At 40.9% G+C, this 19,052-nt stretch overlaps 1 protein-coding gene across 1 annotated transcript in view; it reads left to right on the forward strand.

The window, feature by feature from the left end:
- ST8SIA1 (ST8 alpha-N-acetyl-neuraminide alpha-2,8-sialyltransferase 1) overlaps positions 1 to 19,052 on the forward strand; it is a 133,411-nt gene that overhangs the window by 63,240 nt on the left and 51,119 nt on the right. The window contains exons 3-4 of the mRNA XM_075726969.1: positions 7,987 to 8,096; positions 14,181 to 14,273. Coding sequence (XP_075583084.1) covers positions 7,987 to 8,096; positions 14,181 to 14,273 — 203 coding nt within the window. The remainder of the gene's footprint in view (positions 1 to 7,986; positions 8,097 to 14,180; positions 14,274 to 19,052) is intronic.

The raw sequence follows: 19,052 nt of genomic DNA on the forward strand, positions 1-19,052 counted from the left end.
GGTAAATTGCTGCCTGGTGTGCAAATGGTGTACAGTGTGAGCATGTAAGTCCGAATCAGTTGAAATCTAAAGTGGGAGGGTGTTGTGTACCTACCTCTGGAGGTGCTGGCAAAGCAAAGCAGGGCTGAGAACCCCACGCAATGGATGATGTTTTCCTCTGAGCTTGGCATGGCGTAAGACGATGTCAGATGGTTAAGTAAAAGGAAGGATTTGTTGAGTGTTTCTGTGGTTGTAGGCAGAGTTTAGTGAGTCGACCTGTGAATCAAAGTTTATCCTTGTTATCACACAGGATTAAAAAAAAAAAAAAAAAAAGAAGAAAATCGAGTGAGTTATTCAAGTGTATGAGAAGGTGTTTACGGAAGCCAACACAGGCAATTATTTACAAATTCTGGTCAAGCTGGTTTTCACAGAATTTGTACATTATTTTTCCATTTTGTACATTTGCGTGGGACTGGGTTGCTCCATGGAACATCTAAATGCAGCTATTTGGAAGGAAGCTTAAGTTCTTCTTGAGGCAGTTCTGGAAATGTTAGAAGCTATAACATTTTCCAGAATAAGAGATACCCTCCCCACCCCCAGTAGGTTGAGTTCCTTTTTCTAATTAATCATGAAGCCGTATTTCCTTTTTCACATTTTTAATCCAAAGTTTAGGGTCCTAGTACGTTGCAGGCCATAAAGTTTGGATCCAGAAATCTTCCAGAACTTTAGAATTTCCCACCCATTAATGTCTCCTTGTCTTATATGTCACATAAAAAAGAAGCATTCCCTTCACAGTCCCAGAGCATTCATTGTTTAAAATACTGTTTATGATACACCATCAATAGTCCGTTTTCTAAACTAAATTGTTACACTGTCCAAATGTGATTCCCCTCCCCATAATCCCCACACTGTGCTATCCTGGCTGTATGAAGGCTGATTCCATTGAATTAAATGCCACAGCAGCAATTTGAAATGTTCTTTTAATTCACGGCAAGTACTCACTTGCAGTGACTTCATGCTGGGTGGAAAGCTATTAGAGAGCACTGTTTTGAAGTTCCTACTTAAAGTACAGCTTGAACTAAAAGTGACTGCCAGCTAGTTACTGGTACTCCATGTTTTTTGTGAATATGCAGGTATGTTGCAAAGCGTTCCCTCTTTTGTGTGTGGTTGCTCTGCAGTTAATATCCCGGGTATCCTTTTGGATATAAGAGGGTTTCCTGCAGCCGCAGAGCAATGCGTTCGGTCTCCCAAGTGGTCTTTTACAGTCCTGTGTCCCCGTATAAATATTTCATGAGATATTAATCTCATGAAAAACAATACTGCCTGAAATACATATTTGTGAAGAGCACAAAGTTTACACGAGCTTGAATGTTTAATTCCACTTCAATGCTTGATAAAGACACTGCTGTCATGGCTGAGACACACTTGCATGGTACTACAGAGAAGCTTGCCCCACCTGGACCACTTCTCTTTTGTGCAAGCAGTGAGCTTCAGGTTTCAAAATCTGTTAGCTGGCAGTGCCTCTCTGGAGCAAGGGAACTGTTAAAAAAAAAAGAAACTGAAGAAGGTAGCAGGAGGTTCATTTTAAGATCTCTTTCTTGTCTCCTAGAAGGATTTCATAGTCAGGCACTGTCACAGTTTCTTCCTGTAATAATTGCTTTGTAATCAAATAATGAGGTTTGGTAGTATCTGACTCCAGAATTTGAAAAACCATGCTCAGCTTATTTATTGATATTCATAATTGGCATACACAAAGAGGCTGTGCATACCTGAGATCAGTCTGGCAGGGGCTCCATTCTGACCTCTGAGTATGCTTATACCTGTCCCTCTGTTTTGTGACAGCATTACCAAAGAGGCAAGGTTTTTGGCTTGTTTCTTGCTTAACATTTCACACATTATTTCACATATTAGTGGAATATAGAGAATTTTGTACAAATTACAGCTAACACACACATTTAGCAAGTCTCAGTGGAACATACATTGTTATTCTGACAGATTTTGCACATGCGAAATACAGCTTTCAACAGTTTCACTAATGTGCTTTTGTAATACAGCTTTGCGTGAACACAAAGCAATTTAGAAATGACATGGCATTCAGTAAATCTGCCAGTAAAGTATGAATGTGGTTTCTTAATATGTTAAAAATGCATGTATCTTCCAGCCCACAACATTCGTTCAAGATTTATGATATGGAAAAGATTTTCTCCCTTTCCAGCACTCATACAGAGACACTTCCATTCTAATCCATGTTTCTTCTGTTTCTCTATACAAAAGTGAGTTCTAAGTTTTGGGGTTTTTTTAAATTTCAGATGTATCTCAAACCTTGTGCAGTTACTTCAGTCAGTAACTACAAACAGAAAGGCCAGGCTAAAAATAGGTGTGTGATAGAAAATGTCTGAAGTTATGAATTACTACATGCAAGGCTTCTTAGATTACAGTGCACCCAATTTTAAAGGAAATCTTCTGGAAAAAAAGGTACATGTTCTATTTTTCAAAATTTTCATTTTTCACTAAAAAAACCCCAAACCTTAGTCCTAAGCATTTTTTTGGTGATAACAGTTATTTTCCTGAGAAAATAACAATGACTTCTAAAGGATGGAAAGAAGAACACCAGCTCTCTTGCTGTAGTGGTATAGTGTGGGAGGTAGGCTGAAAAGTCCTCTCTCTTTTGGGAGGAGCAGCTCTTCCTGACCTCTATGATGTTCATCATCTTGCCATCAACAGTTTCTCCTTGCTCTGGGCTCCTGTGCCTGGGTCAGAGCAGGACTGGAGCGGTTTAACGGAGAGGAGCAAGTGAAAGGCAGGGAATCACAGCCACTCTCCATGCTCCCCTATAGAGAATATGCTGTCCCTGAAATTGATGTTTTTTGGAGCCGGTTGCCATGAAGCTGTGATGTCTTGACAGCTCTCTAGGAGGAACAAAAGGCCCATCAGACCGAAGATGATTTGTAAACAATAAAGAAGGAGCATTTGCCACCCTGGCATGTCTGACAGTGTAAAAACCAATGCCACATTACCTGTGGCTGATGTCCGGAGAATTATCTTTTAAAGTGTCAGCTGCTTCCTTATGCAAAGGTGCAAGAAAATGTTTTACTGAGAGCTGAATTTGGCTTCTTGTTAACTCTCTGGGTTTTGCTCTCTCCTTAGGAAAATCAGTAGAACAATGCCCTTCTCGTCAGGGTACTGCCTTCTCAAGAGGGACAGTAAAATCACAGCATCTCTTGCAAATTCAAAATGCTTATTTAAAAACCCATTTTATTCTGATTTATGTTCCCAGTGTTTTCAATGTTTTTGACATCTTCAGCATTAAATCAGAGGCTGAATACTGTAATTTTTCCTGTTTTGCCAGTAAGAACTTGGTTGCTGATTCAAGTCTTTGGCAGGGAGTGGGCAAAAATTAATGCATTAACAACTTAACAATGAAATCAAAGTGAATTAGAGTAGCATTATCTAAAAGAAATTATATTTTGTTAGTACTGTGTAATGTTCTTTTAACTGATGACAATGATTTATTTCTACTTAGGTGAATGATGAAACTAATCAGTGAATTGCTGGATAGATCCTTTGTTAAATTAGTCCCATATTCAATTGGGAGTCTTTAATCTATTGCTTTGTGTGCTTATTTGTGATTGAATTCACAGGGGGATGTGCAGGTTCTTCTTTCATTTGCATGATATGAAGTAGAACATCTTCATTGATTATCAGTGGAGTTTCATTGTATTAAACCAGGGAAAATGAGGCAATGGGGCTTTTCCGTTTTTGGTTTTGTTTGGAGATGCCTTTTAAAAACCACCCTATGAAATCCGTTTTAAAATTATTCAAAACTTACTTTTAAAGGGAATTCATCCTGCTTATTTCCAATATGCAAGGTGTTTTTAGTTAACAGTATTTGCAAATCCTATGGTAATGGTTGCTTAAAAATGGAGGTGAGTTGGTCATTTATTTTTGCATTTTCTCTATTACAGTAGATGAACTGATGCTGTGCTATTTTTTTCTAGTCCACCCACGAGACTCCGGCTGTTCATTAAAATTTTATGAATGAAGAAAATAACAAATGTGTTGCCAATGAAAATAACAGAGTTTCAGGAAGCTAATATTAATGGAAATGCATTTGTTACAACCTTACAGTCCAAAGCCAGCATTTTTCAGGCCAGCTTACAATTCTAAGGAGAGAAACAACTGAGCTTTTTGTGAGCATTTAGCATAAATGACAGCTGCCTGCCCACAATGTGAGAAGTTATATGTTGTTAACCATGAACTGACAATTTGCCTAGCAAAGAGTTACACTGTGGGAGGTAAAGAAGGAAAGCATGAGAAGGTTTTTATAAGTCCTGTGAAACGTATTTTGGTGGCAATAGGAAACTAGAAGCAAACTTGGGTTTACTGTATAGTACTATCTCCAAATAGCACCATCACCTTAAAAATACAACACTTTTGATTGAAAATTGCCTCTTACTGGAATTACAAGTAATGCTCCAGTCTATTTTACAAAAAAGTGAAACGGCTTTAATTCTGGAGCAAGCTGTAGCATTCTTCTGACCCTTCAACTTCAACATAACATTCAAAAAATTTGAAGGCAGATCACCCACACCATGAAGATAGCATAAAATCACTTGGCATGAGGAAACAAACCATTATTGGAGTCCATCTTTGATGTTTTTTACCCTGAGAGGAAAAAAATAACTCCAGGTTTTGATAATTAAATCTTAAATTCAACCTTAAATCCACAGTGTGTACCCTGACAAGCCAGCAGTAGGAACAGCTAGAGGATGCAGGGAAACATCCTGAAAGCCCAGTAGTGATGTGGAAAGCTGAGTAATTCTACTGTGTGTTAGGGCTGGAGCTACCTTTTGGTTAATTGTGTTGCAATTTTGCTTAAGCTGTTTGCATCTCCTATTTTGGGCAGCCTAAAGGAAGGAATGAGCTCAATGCTTATGGGAAGTCACAGAACAAAGCCCACAACATTTTAGCTTTGAAGAGCCTCTAAGTGCCTTTATCTGTGCTATCTGTCCCATGAGCATCCTTTGGACGTGGAAGGAAGGGAAGTGTGCAATCACACTAACGTCCTGCAGCGGGCTGGGTATCCTACTGCTAACTAGATTACAGGGTGGTGGTTTCCTAACAATCTCAAAGCCAGGAGCCTGTTCCTTTGAAAGAGGGAAAAGAGAAATGCCTTTTGTAGAGAGAAAAAGGAGCCATATGTTTCATAGTTGCTTATGGGCAACACTTGAGTTTGACTTGTACGATTTATGTATGACCAGGCAGTTTCTTGCGACAAAGAGGCTCAGGGCAGAGTTCCTGAAATGCCCCTGCAGCCTTAGCAATAATACAGATATGTGATTAAAATGTTTGAAGAAAAGTCATGTGCAAGGTAACAAATGCAGGTTTCTCCCAGGTCATCCTAAGCAATTGCTCTTCATTAAGCTCAAAGCAGCTGAAATCTCACCAAGCAGCAGGGACACTTAATCCTTAGGCCTTTACAACACACACACACCCACACACCCATTATGGTACTGGAACGGTCTTCTTTACGGTACTGGAAAGGTCTTTTGCATAGTGTCTGTAGAAAGTTTGTAAGTATGGTCTTCCGGAAAATGCATCTGTTGAATGCTTCCAGCTAAATGGTGGTGTGTAGACTGTCCGATGTCTGTGCCATGTCCTGAATTTTCAGTACTTTGCTGGGGGGGGCAAAAGCTTCTGTGGGTTCTTGTGGGCAATGATGGCTTTTCACAGAAAACTTGTTCAGCCTGGTTTTCCTCCTTTGTCCATAGAATGAGTGGATTTCTTCCCGGGGTTAGGCAGAGGGACAACCACCATGGTGATTTTAGCTGCCCCTTCTACTTTCCTTTAGCTCCCTCAAATCACCCTGGCAGTCCTGATCTTGTTCTTTTGTTTCTTGGAGACTCTGAAGAACAAGACTTTCAAAGCTTCACATGCTTTTGGAAAAAAAAAAAAAGTATGTATGCAAATGACAACTAATATCATCATCTTTGAGCATAACAGGATATAAGCCTCCCTTGAAGGACAGCAAATCATCTCAAGCAATATCAAAGGCTGTTTGCAACTGACAGAATTTTGAAGCATTTAGTAACTCCTAAATGTTTGTTTCGGGTGTCTAAAGCCACTCAGCATGTACTAAAGCCACATAATTTATGTGACAGTGTCCACAACTCTTAAAAGCAAGAGTTAATGGCTGCTGCCTTGGTCTGTGATTTGTCACAGTCTTGCCTTTGTATAACTAGCTCTCTTGGAAGGAGTTTTGATGTATCTTGAATAAGAAAGGTACTGTTATTTATAAAACATATCTCTTTTCCTCTGATTCCCCTCCCCCTTGCTTTACTGAGCATGTGAGTACTCATTTGGTCAGGGTCACCTCAGAGATGAGATGTCCTTTGGATTTCAAGATATGCTCCTAGTTCAATAACTGTGTAAATTAAAAAATATTCTTGAGAAGGCAGATGCAGGACAAGAATGCAGCTGCATACTTAGTATTGCTCCGCCATGCTATCACTGGGTTCTTAACGGTGCCTGGGTCTCGGGAAACTAAAATTTACTTTTCTGCTTTAGCATATCTTAATCCAGAGTTAGGATAAGCAAAATGCTTTAATGTTTTTCATCAGAAGGCAGGTTGTGGCTTTAGACTAGCTGAACGGAATCTAGTTTTCTGAGAAAGGAAGATAAAGCAAATAAATCTAGGGAAGAAAATAAATAAGACGTTAGAAATAAGTCCTAACAAATACAGAGTTTGTGCTATAATGGTGAGTCTGTTTTCTGGACCATGTACACTGTCGTAATGCCTGGTGAATACATGATATAATGTTAGATGTTGCTCTGTACATGTAAGTGAGGACAAGTGCCACATTCTACCTTGTCATCCTGGAGAGGAGAACTGTTTAGCGATGCTGCATCCTGTCACTGTGGCATCTGCATTCTCAGAGGCCTGTAAAGTAACTTCTGTCTCTACTGCAAAGTCAGGTTTGACAGGTTTGATAAATAAAAAAATCCCTGCACAACTTTTTGCATGAAGAGAATATTAACTCTTGTATTGTAGGCAAATTCCATTCTGTAACTCAATCACATTGCTTTAAATTCTTTTCACCACCTCTTCCCCCCTCCCCCCCCCCCCCCCCCCCAAAATATGCTGGGCTGCACTGATGCACTGTGTGCTGTTTAAATGACTGTCCTGACCTCAGTAAAGGTGAATGACTTGGGGCTGACAGGAAGATGTCCCACCCATAGTTTTGAGATCCTCTGGAATGAAGAAGACTATACAGATCTAATTTATTACTGTGTTTGATGCATAAGAGAGCGTGACAATTTGACCTTGCACTTTAATGCCTTGCTAAGCTGCTACAAGAGCTGCTTAGTTAAAATGGTCCCTTTCTAATTTTAATTTATGCTGTGTCTGGGCAACTGAGTATTTAAGGAGCTGCTGTCAAGCTCTAAATATCTTTGCCTAAGGCTTCAGAGTGACCCATCCCAGCAACACAACCATGGAGGGAGCCAGGGCGACTTCTGATTCCCAGTGCCCTTCTGTCATCACCTCGTTTTCCATTCCTTCCTTCCTTCCTTTTTTCTCCAGAGCTGTCTTTTGTGTATCAGCTCAGGAAGGTCACCTTCATGGATTTTTTTTTTTCCTCTCTTTTTTTTTTTTCCTGGTTGTATTATTTCTCCTGTGTCCTTGCAGCTTGTCTAGAAGGCTCATTCTGACCTGACTGCCTGGCTTGGTCAGCATCTGCATCAGAACTTTTAGGCAGTTTTGATTTTGCAAAGATGTTATCTTCTGTATCACATTTGTTGTGTCCTGGTTTGGGGAGTGGGGTTAAGAACTGTCCTACATCTACTTACCAGCTAATTTCTGTACGTTTTTTCCCTCCCCTAGCTCCTAATTCTCCCTTTTCTTTCATCACTTTGAGCCCTGCCAGCTCCCCGGGTTCTCCAGGAGCGGCTGCTACAAAGATGCGTGTGTTCTCCTCTGTAAAACCAGTCCTTGTTTTGTGTTGCTAGGCTACTCCGTTCCAGCTGCCACTGAAGAAATGCTCCGTGGTGGGAAACGGTGGGATCTTGAAAAAGAGCGGCTGTGGCAAACAAATAGATCAAGCAGATTTTGTGATGCGGTAAGACAGAAACCTCAATGACACATTGTCTCCCCTTCCCTCTGCTAAGTCTTGGACTTTTCAAAGCTATTCAGTTGTGATTAATCAGTTATAATTTGCCTTGTTTCCTCCCACCCCTTTGCAGGGTGCTTTACACAAGTGATTCGGGTAAAAGTGTGAGGAGGCAAAAAAGAGTTTTGACCGGCTTCTGCAACTGTGTGTGTAGTGTGGGGGCAATCTGCAGATGGATGGGTTAAGGTTGTGGCAGATTGTGCAGTGTCACAGAGAGGTACTGAAGAGCTGCTTTTCTCTTTAATTATGCAATATTGGGCAGGGTCTCATCCCGCAGCGTGCTCTGTCCTCTGCAACTCTAAATGCCATCATATGCAACCCATCGAACTCGGGATGAGTAGGTACTGGTTTATGGGGAAAGGCTTAAGAATTAAGTTGGAATAAGCTAAAATGTTCCTGTGTTTTTCTTCCCTCAAGACTGATTTCTGGCTGACTGTCTGAGGAAAGATCAAACCTCTTTCTTTGATGCAGGTTTTTTGGGATTCTTCACATTTCCTTTCCCTCCAGCCTTCCTGAAGTTATAAGAACCTGTCAGAAGTTATAAGAACCTGTCAGGAGGGATGTTGAACCAGCTACTGCTTTCATGATTGAATTTGGCACTTTCTAGGTCTGCATTCTTTAAGGAAGAAAGACAGAAATTAGTTCCTCCCTGTTAAACACGAACAAGAAAAACATTGTGGGGGAGAAACTGAAGGAATGCTCCAAAGAGATGAGAAACGGAGTTTCTCTGGGTTTTGAGATGGATACATAATGAACACCCACTCTAGCAAGTCTCCTTATTAGATCCTGATGGCTTGTTATAAAGCCATACAAATTTGCTGCAAACCAAACAGTATGACTGTAATTTCTAGTTTGCATCTCAAAGACCAAAAATGCCTGCAATATTAAAGCAAAGAAATACAACAAACTGAAGGCAAAAGGAAATGTATACTTAGAGCATTCACAGAAGAGAAGATGTAAGGCACGGGGGAGAGAGGCAGTGTGCTGATTGCCATTACTGCAAAACTCCTTAGGTGTTCCACAGACTAAATATAAGAAACTGCAGGGTATATACCATGGTAATATTGTCTAGATACAATGGGAAACTGAAATGCTGTAGGAGCAATCAGTTACAAAAACAATAGAAACTTTTTTTAAAAAAAGAACAGTTGTAGCTTGATCAGAAAAATCCTTTTCTCTCCAGGGAGGGTAAAACAACCATTATCTGTACAGAACTCATAGAACTTATTTTGAATTGGAAATAAGTGATAGAGGAAATCCTGCAAAAATCCCAGTAGCTGCCTGCAGGCTGTATTGTATTAGTGATGTGCAGCCGTGTTTATGGAAAATGTCTCAGTTCTTTTGGTTTAGAAGCTAATACACCGTTGGGAGAAAATATTTTTATAGCAGGTGGAAGACGGGATTTAGTTGATCTTTTGTAAATCTAATGTCTATAATCTGAGAGCTGAGAGAGGAAAAGCACAATAGTGACTTGCATAACACTTTTTTTTTTTTTTTTTAAAGAAATTTGTGTAATATCTTTAAAGCATTTTCGCAGTGTGAAATGTCATGCCAGGTCTTGCCCTTGTTCTTTTCTTCCATTCACATGGTTTTTGATGTCACTTAAGTGTATTTCCATAACCTCTGTCACAGGACTGCAGCCATCTTCTCTGAAATACTGTAATCGCTAAGGTTAATTAATGAGTTTAAACTCATCTCATTGCTGAGCATCTTCTACAAACACAGTTGTACCAACATAGAGATAAAAAGACCAGCAGTTTTCAGCCCCTAAGGCACAGCACGCTGCATCTGCAATGAAAAAGGTGCATGGCATATGGTCTACATGTTTAGGTAGTGTTTTATAATAGGCTCTTCTGATGCCTGGCTGATTTTCAAGTTTGTAATCCCTGTTTCTAAGAAAAAAACTTTGATTTGCCCTCTCCCTTCCTGTTAGTGCTTATTTTAAGAAAGAAGTGTTGGGTAATAAACCCCAAGCAATGTTTTTGTCTGTATTTTGTCAGAAGAGACTTTTTCTTGGCATTAGATTTTGAAGAAAGATTTCTACTTCTTGCAATCCTCACTTTCCACCAGCCACTTTCCATGGCTCTGCTGTGGTTTGTATGTCTCCCAGAGAGATGGTTTCTCTCTGTAAAATAGCAGGGGGTTGCGGGGAGTTCTCCAAGTTGTTTGCTGATGAATTTATTCTAAAACTAGAAGCAACTGGTCACTATTTCAACTTGATTAGTGGTTGTCCTGGTTTGGGGAGGCCAAGCTGTTATCTTTTAATCATGCTGTGCCATGCTATCTAGCCATACCAGCCCAGGTGGAGCTGGGGAGGTTAAATACGGTGGCATTTTGGGGTTTGCAGACAAGTCCAGAGAACCATGGCTTTCAGCTGCCTTATGCAATTATTGTCTTGATGTTGGCCATAGTGCCACAAAGGAGTGAAAAATGAATGCTTGCAGTTACATATTAAATTCATGTTAGTCCCTAGTGTTTAGTATATGTGCATAAATAACGTTCTAAAATAGCAAGATAGTGACATAGCATCTACCAAATGTATATGAATTGGCCAAGTTGCCTGGATTCTCTACACCTGCGGGACATAGACTTCTGTCTGGGCCAAACCCAGAAGAGCTGTTTCTGCCTGGTGAGGGTTGGAGGATCCTTCTCATTTTACCCTTGTAGCTGTTTCTCCCTACTGAGTTGAAAGGTCTCAGATGTGAAAAAGGCACACATGAACTGCTGTGCCTGTCGATGATTTTTTTTTTCCACCTAAAGGCTGGTCTATATAGAAGACCAATATGTTGTACTCTTCCAGTGAGACTCATGTCAAAAATGCTGGCCCGAAACGCTGTCCTGGTACTTCCTTCTTTCCTGCACATTCATGTACTTACTCTCTAGTACCAGGACCAAGAGTAAGATAATTAAAAAGACCTTTCTTAGGATGAGTCTTTTGTTTCTTGGTGTGTTCTTCACCTGCACAGCACTCAGCACTCTGCTGACCTGTTCAAGAAAATAATCTGAAAAGCCAAGAAGTTTGTGTCAACCAACTGATTTCTTACTGAGTTTCCTCTGAATACTTGAGCCATTTCTCAATATTTCATGCAGTTCAAGCTGGGAATGGGACTTACTGATGAAAGGAATTAGATGTGTTTAAATAATGCATCTGGGACTGGCTTGTGAAAGAATTTTCATTATTGAGATATTAAGATGATAAAAACTAGGGAGACATCTTGGTCCTTTATAGTGCTTCAGCCAAAAATGGCTTCTTAAAAGCTTGCCCTATGAGTTTCTTTTTATTCAAATCGGAGAGCATTAAACTGTAATCTGCCAGAGGTCATTTGTGCCATCTCTCTGCTCTGAGGCAAATCACCTAGGTATCTCACTTCACAAATACTTGTTTGACCTGCCATTGAAATCAGCTGCTGAGAGGGTTTTTACAGCCTCTCCAAATAGTATTAATCTGATTAATTTGTATCCTACCCAGTGCAGGTACAGGAAGCAACCTATTGCAGTCTTATTTGTTTATTTATTTATTTATTTAATGTAAACCTTTCTTGATTTTTAAGGTTTTATCATTCTTTATGTTTTATGTCTGGGTATTAAACTTCCCCTATGTGTCTAGTCTTCACCAATCCCCTACCCGCCCCTTCTCAATGATTGCATTTTCTGAAATCTCTTACTTTGATTCCTCTTTTCTGGCTTCTTTTTAAGCTGTCGATCTTATGTTAAATTGTGGTGGACCAAACTAGAAGCTGTTTCCTAACTGAGCTCTCAATACATTGTGCACACCTTAGCAAAAGTAGTCATGAAAAGGAGAAAATGTTCCTGGAAATTTTATTTTTCTTGGTGAATGTGGTTGAATTCATCTGTGTTCCATATAGGTGGGACTTTGCTGTCCTTCTTGGCAATTCCTGATGATATGAATTTAGGAATAGGGTTTTGAGAGCTGGTATTTATATGCAAATATATGCAAATTAGCACCACAGTGTTTTTTCTTAGGGAATGTGGGATGTTTTGCATTAACAAACATTGCAGGGAGTATACCATGTACGCACTAGTGCCCTCTCCAGGCACTGACATTGCACAAAACCATAACACGTGGAGGTGCGGCTGGGAATTTGTGCAGCCTCGTTTGCTGCACTGTGCTGTCGCAAGTGACTGGATCCCTTCTGAATGCTGCAGAGGTCAGTGAAAATGCTCACAGAGGCAGTGGCTGATGTGGAAAAAAGAGCTTTCCTTGTGGCAAGACTGATTTTTCCCAGCGTGGCGGAAGAGTATGGTGACCTGTAGTACAAGAGCCCAACAGTTTCTGCAGTAGCCCCTGGAAACTGCTGTAAAAACTGAACCATAGCTCACTTTCCCAGCTCCCACTTCCCACTAGTGTAGGAAATGGGCCTCTGAATTATTAAGATTAAAAAAATTGGATAAGCAACTCGTTGTTGGACGCAAGGGTTTCATGACTGATGCCGGCTGCCTGGAGGATGCATGCAGAAGTAGTGGAGTGCTACAGAGAGTATAATGGAGAAGACTGTGAGAAAAATTATGTAGATATTCACAGGTGTAAGACCTGCAGCAAAGGAGCCCATGTCTCCCTGGTACTGGGGCAAGAAGTCATGAATGTTAAACAACTCCGTGCGGTGCTGCCTGCCCTCTTCCAGTGATGGGGCCTTGTCCTCCATGGGTCTGCAGAGCTGAAAGCATCCACGGGCTGCTTGACCCTCTTCTTTAGGGTCAGCATTTGCTCAGCACATACTCTCGCTGGGAGCAGGAAGAGGCAGGAGCTGGTGCCTGAGCGTGTCCCTCGCCTTTCCTTACCTTGTCTGCTCCATCTCCATGCTGCTGCAGTGTGCTGCAGAAAAACAATGAAACTAGTGTGTGCAAATGGGGATGTCTTGATTCGATGGTTGAACTTAAAAATTGGAGGGCAAATTTGGTTATGGTAAAGCACAAAACTTTACAAAACTAACAAACAAAAAACCCCAACACAACCCCCAAACCCAACAATACAAAAAACTGAAAGTCTTTTTCTGAAAAAATTCCAAAGTCTACTTTTCTCCAAGAATCTTGGTTTCATTTTTGCCCTTTAAGCATTAAAAATATTCATCATATCTTTGATTTTAAAAGTTGGACAAATTTGAAATGAAAAATACTGCTTTGACACCCATTTTTTCTGTAATTTGTATGTATTGAGTAGATTTCTCCTGATTGTAATTTCTGGAGCAGTGCATGGGCTTGGATACTGTTGGTATGTATTTTCATCTTTATCTACTGCACCTTCCTTCTTCTCCTAGGTCTTTACTACGGAGCATGTAGGACTGTTCATTGTCTGGAAGTTTCTCTCTACTTCTGTTTTGTGGAGTCTTGGCTCTCTGCTTTCCAAAGTAAATTTTCTCAGTCACTTTCTCTTTATTACATTATCACCCTGCCCATCAGAACAAGACTGTGAGCAGAACCGAGATGAACATATTTAAATAGCCACTTAAAATTTTTATCCGTATTTTCTTGGTAAATTCTGTATGCTGAAGATACACTGCAGCATAATATTAAAAATGCCAGTCGCCCGTTGTTTGCAAGACATGTAATGCTTGTAATACCACAGAGTGGTAACAGTCTGGAGCCTGATACTGATAAACAAGACAGAACAGAGTGAAAAATAGAACTTTAAAAGAGATTGGAAAAAAAGTCTTTGCTATAGATAATAACGTCCTCTTCCACAGCCTTTCAGCCTGTCAGAAATGCCAAGCCTGTGTCTTTGTTTTTGCTTAGTAGTTACATAAAATCACCTCTGCAAAAGGTTTTATTTCTACACTTCCCCACAATCTGGTAAAAAAATTTCCTATTGTGCTTATAGGTGTGGTACAGTAGGGAACATTTGTAGCTTGGTCTAGTATTTATACAGCACTTCTACATTTTCTGACAGCTTGCTTTTTTTTTTTTAAAAAAAAAAACAAACTGAACACCTGCAAATTTGCAGACTAAAAAAGACTGAGGTTGAAGCCAGTCAATCCTGAATGTCATTTAAAATCTTGACTGTCTTTCTGTGCACAGGTGCAACCTTCCTCCTCTATCCAGTGAATACAGCAAGGACGTTGGATCGAAAACCCAGCTGGTGACTGCAAATCCCAGTATAATTCAGAAAAGGTAGAGAGCATGTTGTTCCTTCTCTGGTCGGGGGAAAGAAAAAGGAAAATGCGTCATCTCTGTTATGGATATTAGTGCATCACAGTTACGTTCTTAACGATCTTCTGATCCTGGAAAAGGTGAAATAGGCAATGGTTTGGTGTTAGGTGAAATAATTCCAGATTAAACCCCTGATTCTTTCACTGTAAGCAGGGAAGGTAAGGGAGGCTGGCTTCTTACAGAGCTATTTCTTCTACCATACTCCCCCCAGAGCTTCCAGCTCCCTCCCTTGACCATGTGCTGGGCACGTGCCATAGGTGCTTTGGCTGCTCCCAAGCCAGGCACGTACTAGTGGGTGGCCCAAATTACTCTGCTGGTCAGGCCGGCTGGCTGATGCATCCCACAGTTAATGAATTTGGTTTTCTCTTTACTTCACCACTGAAAACCTCTAGGTCCTTATTGTCTTTGTTTTATTTGTTTGATATTGATTTATGAGTACAAAAGTCATCAGGATGGAACTAATTGGCAGGTTGTGATCATAACAAGCCTCGCTTTCTTAGGAAACTGGGATAAATTTTTGTTGTTTATTAGAGTGGGTTGAAATTTTCCAAACGTTGGTAGCTGATGAGAGGGGAGAAGGGGAGGGGGGGAAGTCAGTGTCATATCTCTGATTTTTGCCTTCCTGCATTTTAATTGCTATGTTATTTGTTTATCACCTGGAATGAGGTAGGCTGTTCTCAGGCAGAACAAGATCTGGTAGTAACCTGCCATGTTCACTGAAAAACACAGAGAAAAGGCATAAACCAAGGGAATGAACAGGAAATGATTAGGCATAAAGAAATGTGTAATGCGGGTACTGGGAGGTGAAGGATTGTGAAAGGAAGCAAAGCAGGGAAATAAAATGAATAATAGAAAGCCAGGTGTTTTAGACAGAAGAAAGGCACAGACTTGGAAACGGATGTTTGACGGTATTTAAATGTTATATTTTTCCTCTCTATCAGGAATTGAAGGGTTCTCTAGTTTTGTGTGTGGAAAAGATGACAGTCTTTGACAGAGTAGAAAAGAGAGGGCGAGCAAGAGGGAAATGGTAGTAATCAGCTTCAAGAGCTGATTCCAGGCAGACAGTGTCTTAATAGGAGAAGGCACAGAAATGCTTGTGGGATGAGATCAAAGCAAACCAAGCAGAACTGGCAGAGGATGGCACCAGGTGCCAGGCAAGAAGAGGGAGCTGCTCAGGGCAGTGGACCTGAAGATGGGGAATCTGACAATCCTGTGGGACGTAGATGGCTAATGAGGTTGGTTTAAGAAGTGGGATGAAAAGGCCAGAACATCCCATCAGGAAAGGAAGATCAGTTTGGCCATGGCATTTTGGATAAAATGAAGAGGAGCAGTTTGAAACATGAAGCTTATAAAGGATTTTACAGTTGTCAAGGCAGAGGATTATTAAACTCATGGATATTTATTTTGTGCCCTCCCCTCCATCAAGGCCTAGAGTGGAAAGCTTGCTATACTTAGTATTTTTGAACAGAAGAGGAAGAGGAAAAAGAAAAAGAGTTTTAGTGATACTACAGGGAAACTATGGAGCTACAATAGAGAGACTGTGGAGTTATCTAGCAAGAAGGAAGGGGAAGGAGTCAGCAGATGGTTGAAGAAGCAGATGGGGAGAGTAAGACGCTACTTTGTGAGAGGGGGATATCATAAGGAGGAATGGAGAGGGAGAGAAATGGGAAAAGAGAAAGGGAGGAAGAAAGAGGGAACAGGAAACAGGATTGTGTTCAATGTCAGTTTTCAAAATGAGTGGATGATAATTGCAATGCCAGACGTTTGATGAGAAAGTAATGTGGGATGTATATGCATGTGTATTGATTAGATAAGGAGATATACAGCCAGTAACTGAGAATGAGACAGAGAACAAATCCATAGTGCTGAAAATTGGCAGCAACCTCCTCTGAGGCTTGGAGCTCTGGAGAGATTTGACACTTTGCTTCCTCTGCCTGGTCAGGAAGAGATTTTTTTTTTTTTTTTCAAATAATATTTTAATGATGTTTCCTGGATGCTATCCAAAGTCATTATTTTACCTCCTGTGTGTTAAGTTAGAGCTGGAAAAAAAGGTGAAAGCTTGGAAGTTAAAATAGAAAAAAAGATTACCACTCTGTCAACAAATAATCCATTTCTAGGGAAGGAAGCTTTTTAAGGAATTAAGACTGCATATAAGTCCAGACTTCCATGAAATTCAAGGACATTCAGATTGGTGACTGATACGTACCTGTTTCTAAGCTATAAGTTAACTAGCTTCACATAATGGTATTATTCACTATCATTGTTCCCCTCTTCTCTTGCCCTTACTTCAAGTAGGTTGATATTGATGAGGCTTGACATCTCAATTATCTCTCAAGTGTGTTATGGCAGATTTAGTGAATTGGTCCTGCAACTCCATTCATGGCTTCTAAAAGATTTATTCTTACCAGATAATTTATGATGAGGCATGTTGGATGGGCAAAGTTTTCATAGCAGGGATGTGGAGGTAATTTTCTGTGTTGGTCTAAAACCAGAATTATTGCCTTTAGAAAACTAAATTGTTTTCTATTAACAATAGAAATGCAGTAACAATGCAGTAATTATTGCAGAGTGATACCTGAGCTACCACCATTTCCCTCTAGACTTAGAGCCTTAGGATGGGAGAGTCAAGATTTCAATCTAGGAGTACATTGACTTTAGAGATACCTTCTAAACATTGCCTTCTGCAAAACTTCCAGTACGCAAATAATAATGAAAGAATTAGAGATCAAGTTCATACTCTGTTTTCAGCAGGAAATATGACTGTGCAGGCAGTACAGTTTTCCTTTGTAAAATATTGTGCACAGTTGTCATCTGGGTTTGAAAAACAATGAGGAATTTCCTACCCTAACTGTGCTTCATATAATACAGGAGTACTGACAATGGAGGTATTATAATAGAAATTTGCCCAGCTGACTAAGAGGACTCGTGATGACTGCCCCAGTTTCTTTTTTTGTCTAAAATATTTCACTGTCATCTCTCTTCAATTAATATTGGAACTCACAGTCCATTGAGCCCGTGTAAAACTTCTTTTTCCACTTTGTATTCAAACCTTACCTCTCTGTCAAACCCTGGTTTCAGGTTGCAGTTGGGATTGAAATGTTTCGTAAAGCTACTCCTGGGGCCACTGCGACATCTCCCACACTCTACCCCCCAGTAGTGTTGAGGGACTGCAAAAAGGTCAGCATCTTTGATGTTTCCAGTTCATTCCCCTCCCACCCTAGTCAGCCTGGCCTCATCTGTAGGGAGCCACTTTGTAGGCAGAGGATTGTTCTACATTTGTCCTGGTTTTTATTTTCTTTCCATGAGTAGTTGCTGTAAGTCCCTGCTAGGAAAGAGGCAGCGCAGCAGCGAGACCTGTGATGTGCCTACAGACATTCTTAGACCCTGGGAAAAGTCAACAAGGTTCTGTCATTTACAGCGATTGTTTCTATATTCGGAACACTTTTTGCTACAGCTGTGGAGAGGGACTAGTCTGTGGATCACACGTGAGCATAAAAATGCTTAAATAGGTAGTGATGATTTTCAACCAATGGCATAAGATTTTTGACTAAGAAATGCAAAGAGTTACTGCTTGGGATGTGGATATTCTGTGTTTCTGAAGTCGCTGGCTCTGGACTGTTTAAGAGAAGCAAATTCTAGCAATTTCTTACCATCTTCAACAACTCTTGCAAATATCATATAATAATACTCTTACCTTTTGTCTACACTTTTAATTAAATCTGCAAACAAATGCTGTTTGCAGCTATCTTCCTTTCTAGTCGCCATGTCTGCTTACTCTAACCCATGCACACATATATCATCATTAATGTGGATATAATAGTCCAAATAGATGGCTTCCCAGGATTCAGTAAGTTACAGATCAACTGATGTTTGTTGGTGAGTATTTTATCCACGAGCTGCGTGAGTGTTTCTGACCTGTGTAGAAATAATCTCATTAGAAAATGGCACGATGGCTATGGTAGCATTCTTTATTCACCATAATTCAGCACTGGTATAACTGACAGAATTCTCGAGGTATGTAACGCAAACCTCCCGACACTGTCTTTGAGACGGTAATCTGATAATTGGTTGCATTATGTGAAGCTTTTCCCCCTTCTCCTTCCAGGGTTCTGTATTTTTTCAGCACTGATGGTGCTGGAAGGAAGACGCGGTGCACTTGGGGGAGAGCAGGCAGCTGTGCGGCTGCGCTGGGGGCTGCGGCTGCTCTCAGCTTGAGGAGCAGATGGCGAAGGGGGACTCGAGGTCACTGCCCTCACAACCCCTGCTGTATGATGAGTAATTAGATCTGCTTCTTTCCCTAGGGGAAACCTCTGAAGGGAGAGCTCAGACTCTTCTGCTACCTGAGCTCTCCATGCTGGAAAGCACATCAGTCCATGGCAGGGGCAGAGCGTGGGCTGATGCTGCTGGTCTAGCAGGAGAGGAGAGCCCTTCTGCTGAAGGGCAGAGCCAAGGTGCCCTTCCCCACCTCTGCCTCTCCTCTGGCTGCTTCGGTGCCGTGCTGGCCCCCGAGAGCGGGAGCTTTGTGCGCGCAGAGGCTGCAGAGCCGCGCTTTGAGGCAGAGCTCTGCTGCCCCTGTTTGATACCCTCTTGCCTCATCACGTAAATCCACTTGGATGAGGACCGGGTCATTCTTGTATGTGTTTAGGGCTTTGGAGGTTACCATAATTAGATCCGTTATGAAAATTTCTGTTGAATACCTGTGCTGTCAGACAGGGTGAGGGTGTAGGTGATCCACGTTTC

The sequence above is a fragment of the Pelecanus crispus genome, chromosome 1 (assembly GCF_030463565.1).
Source record: "Pelecanus crispus isolate bPelCri1 chromosome 1, bPelCri1.pri, whole genome shotgun sequence".
NCBI classification, from domain to species: domain Eukaryota; kingdom Metazoa; phylum Chordata; class Aves; order Pelecaniformes; family Pelecanidae; genus Pelecanus; species Pelecanus crispus.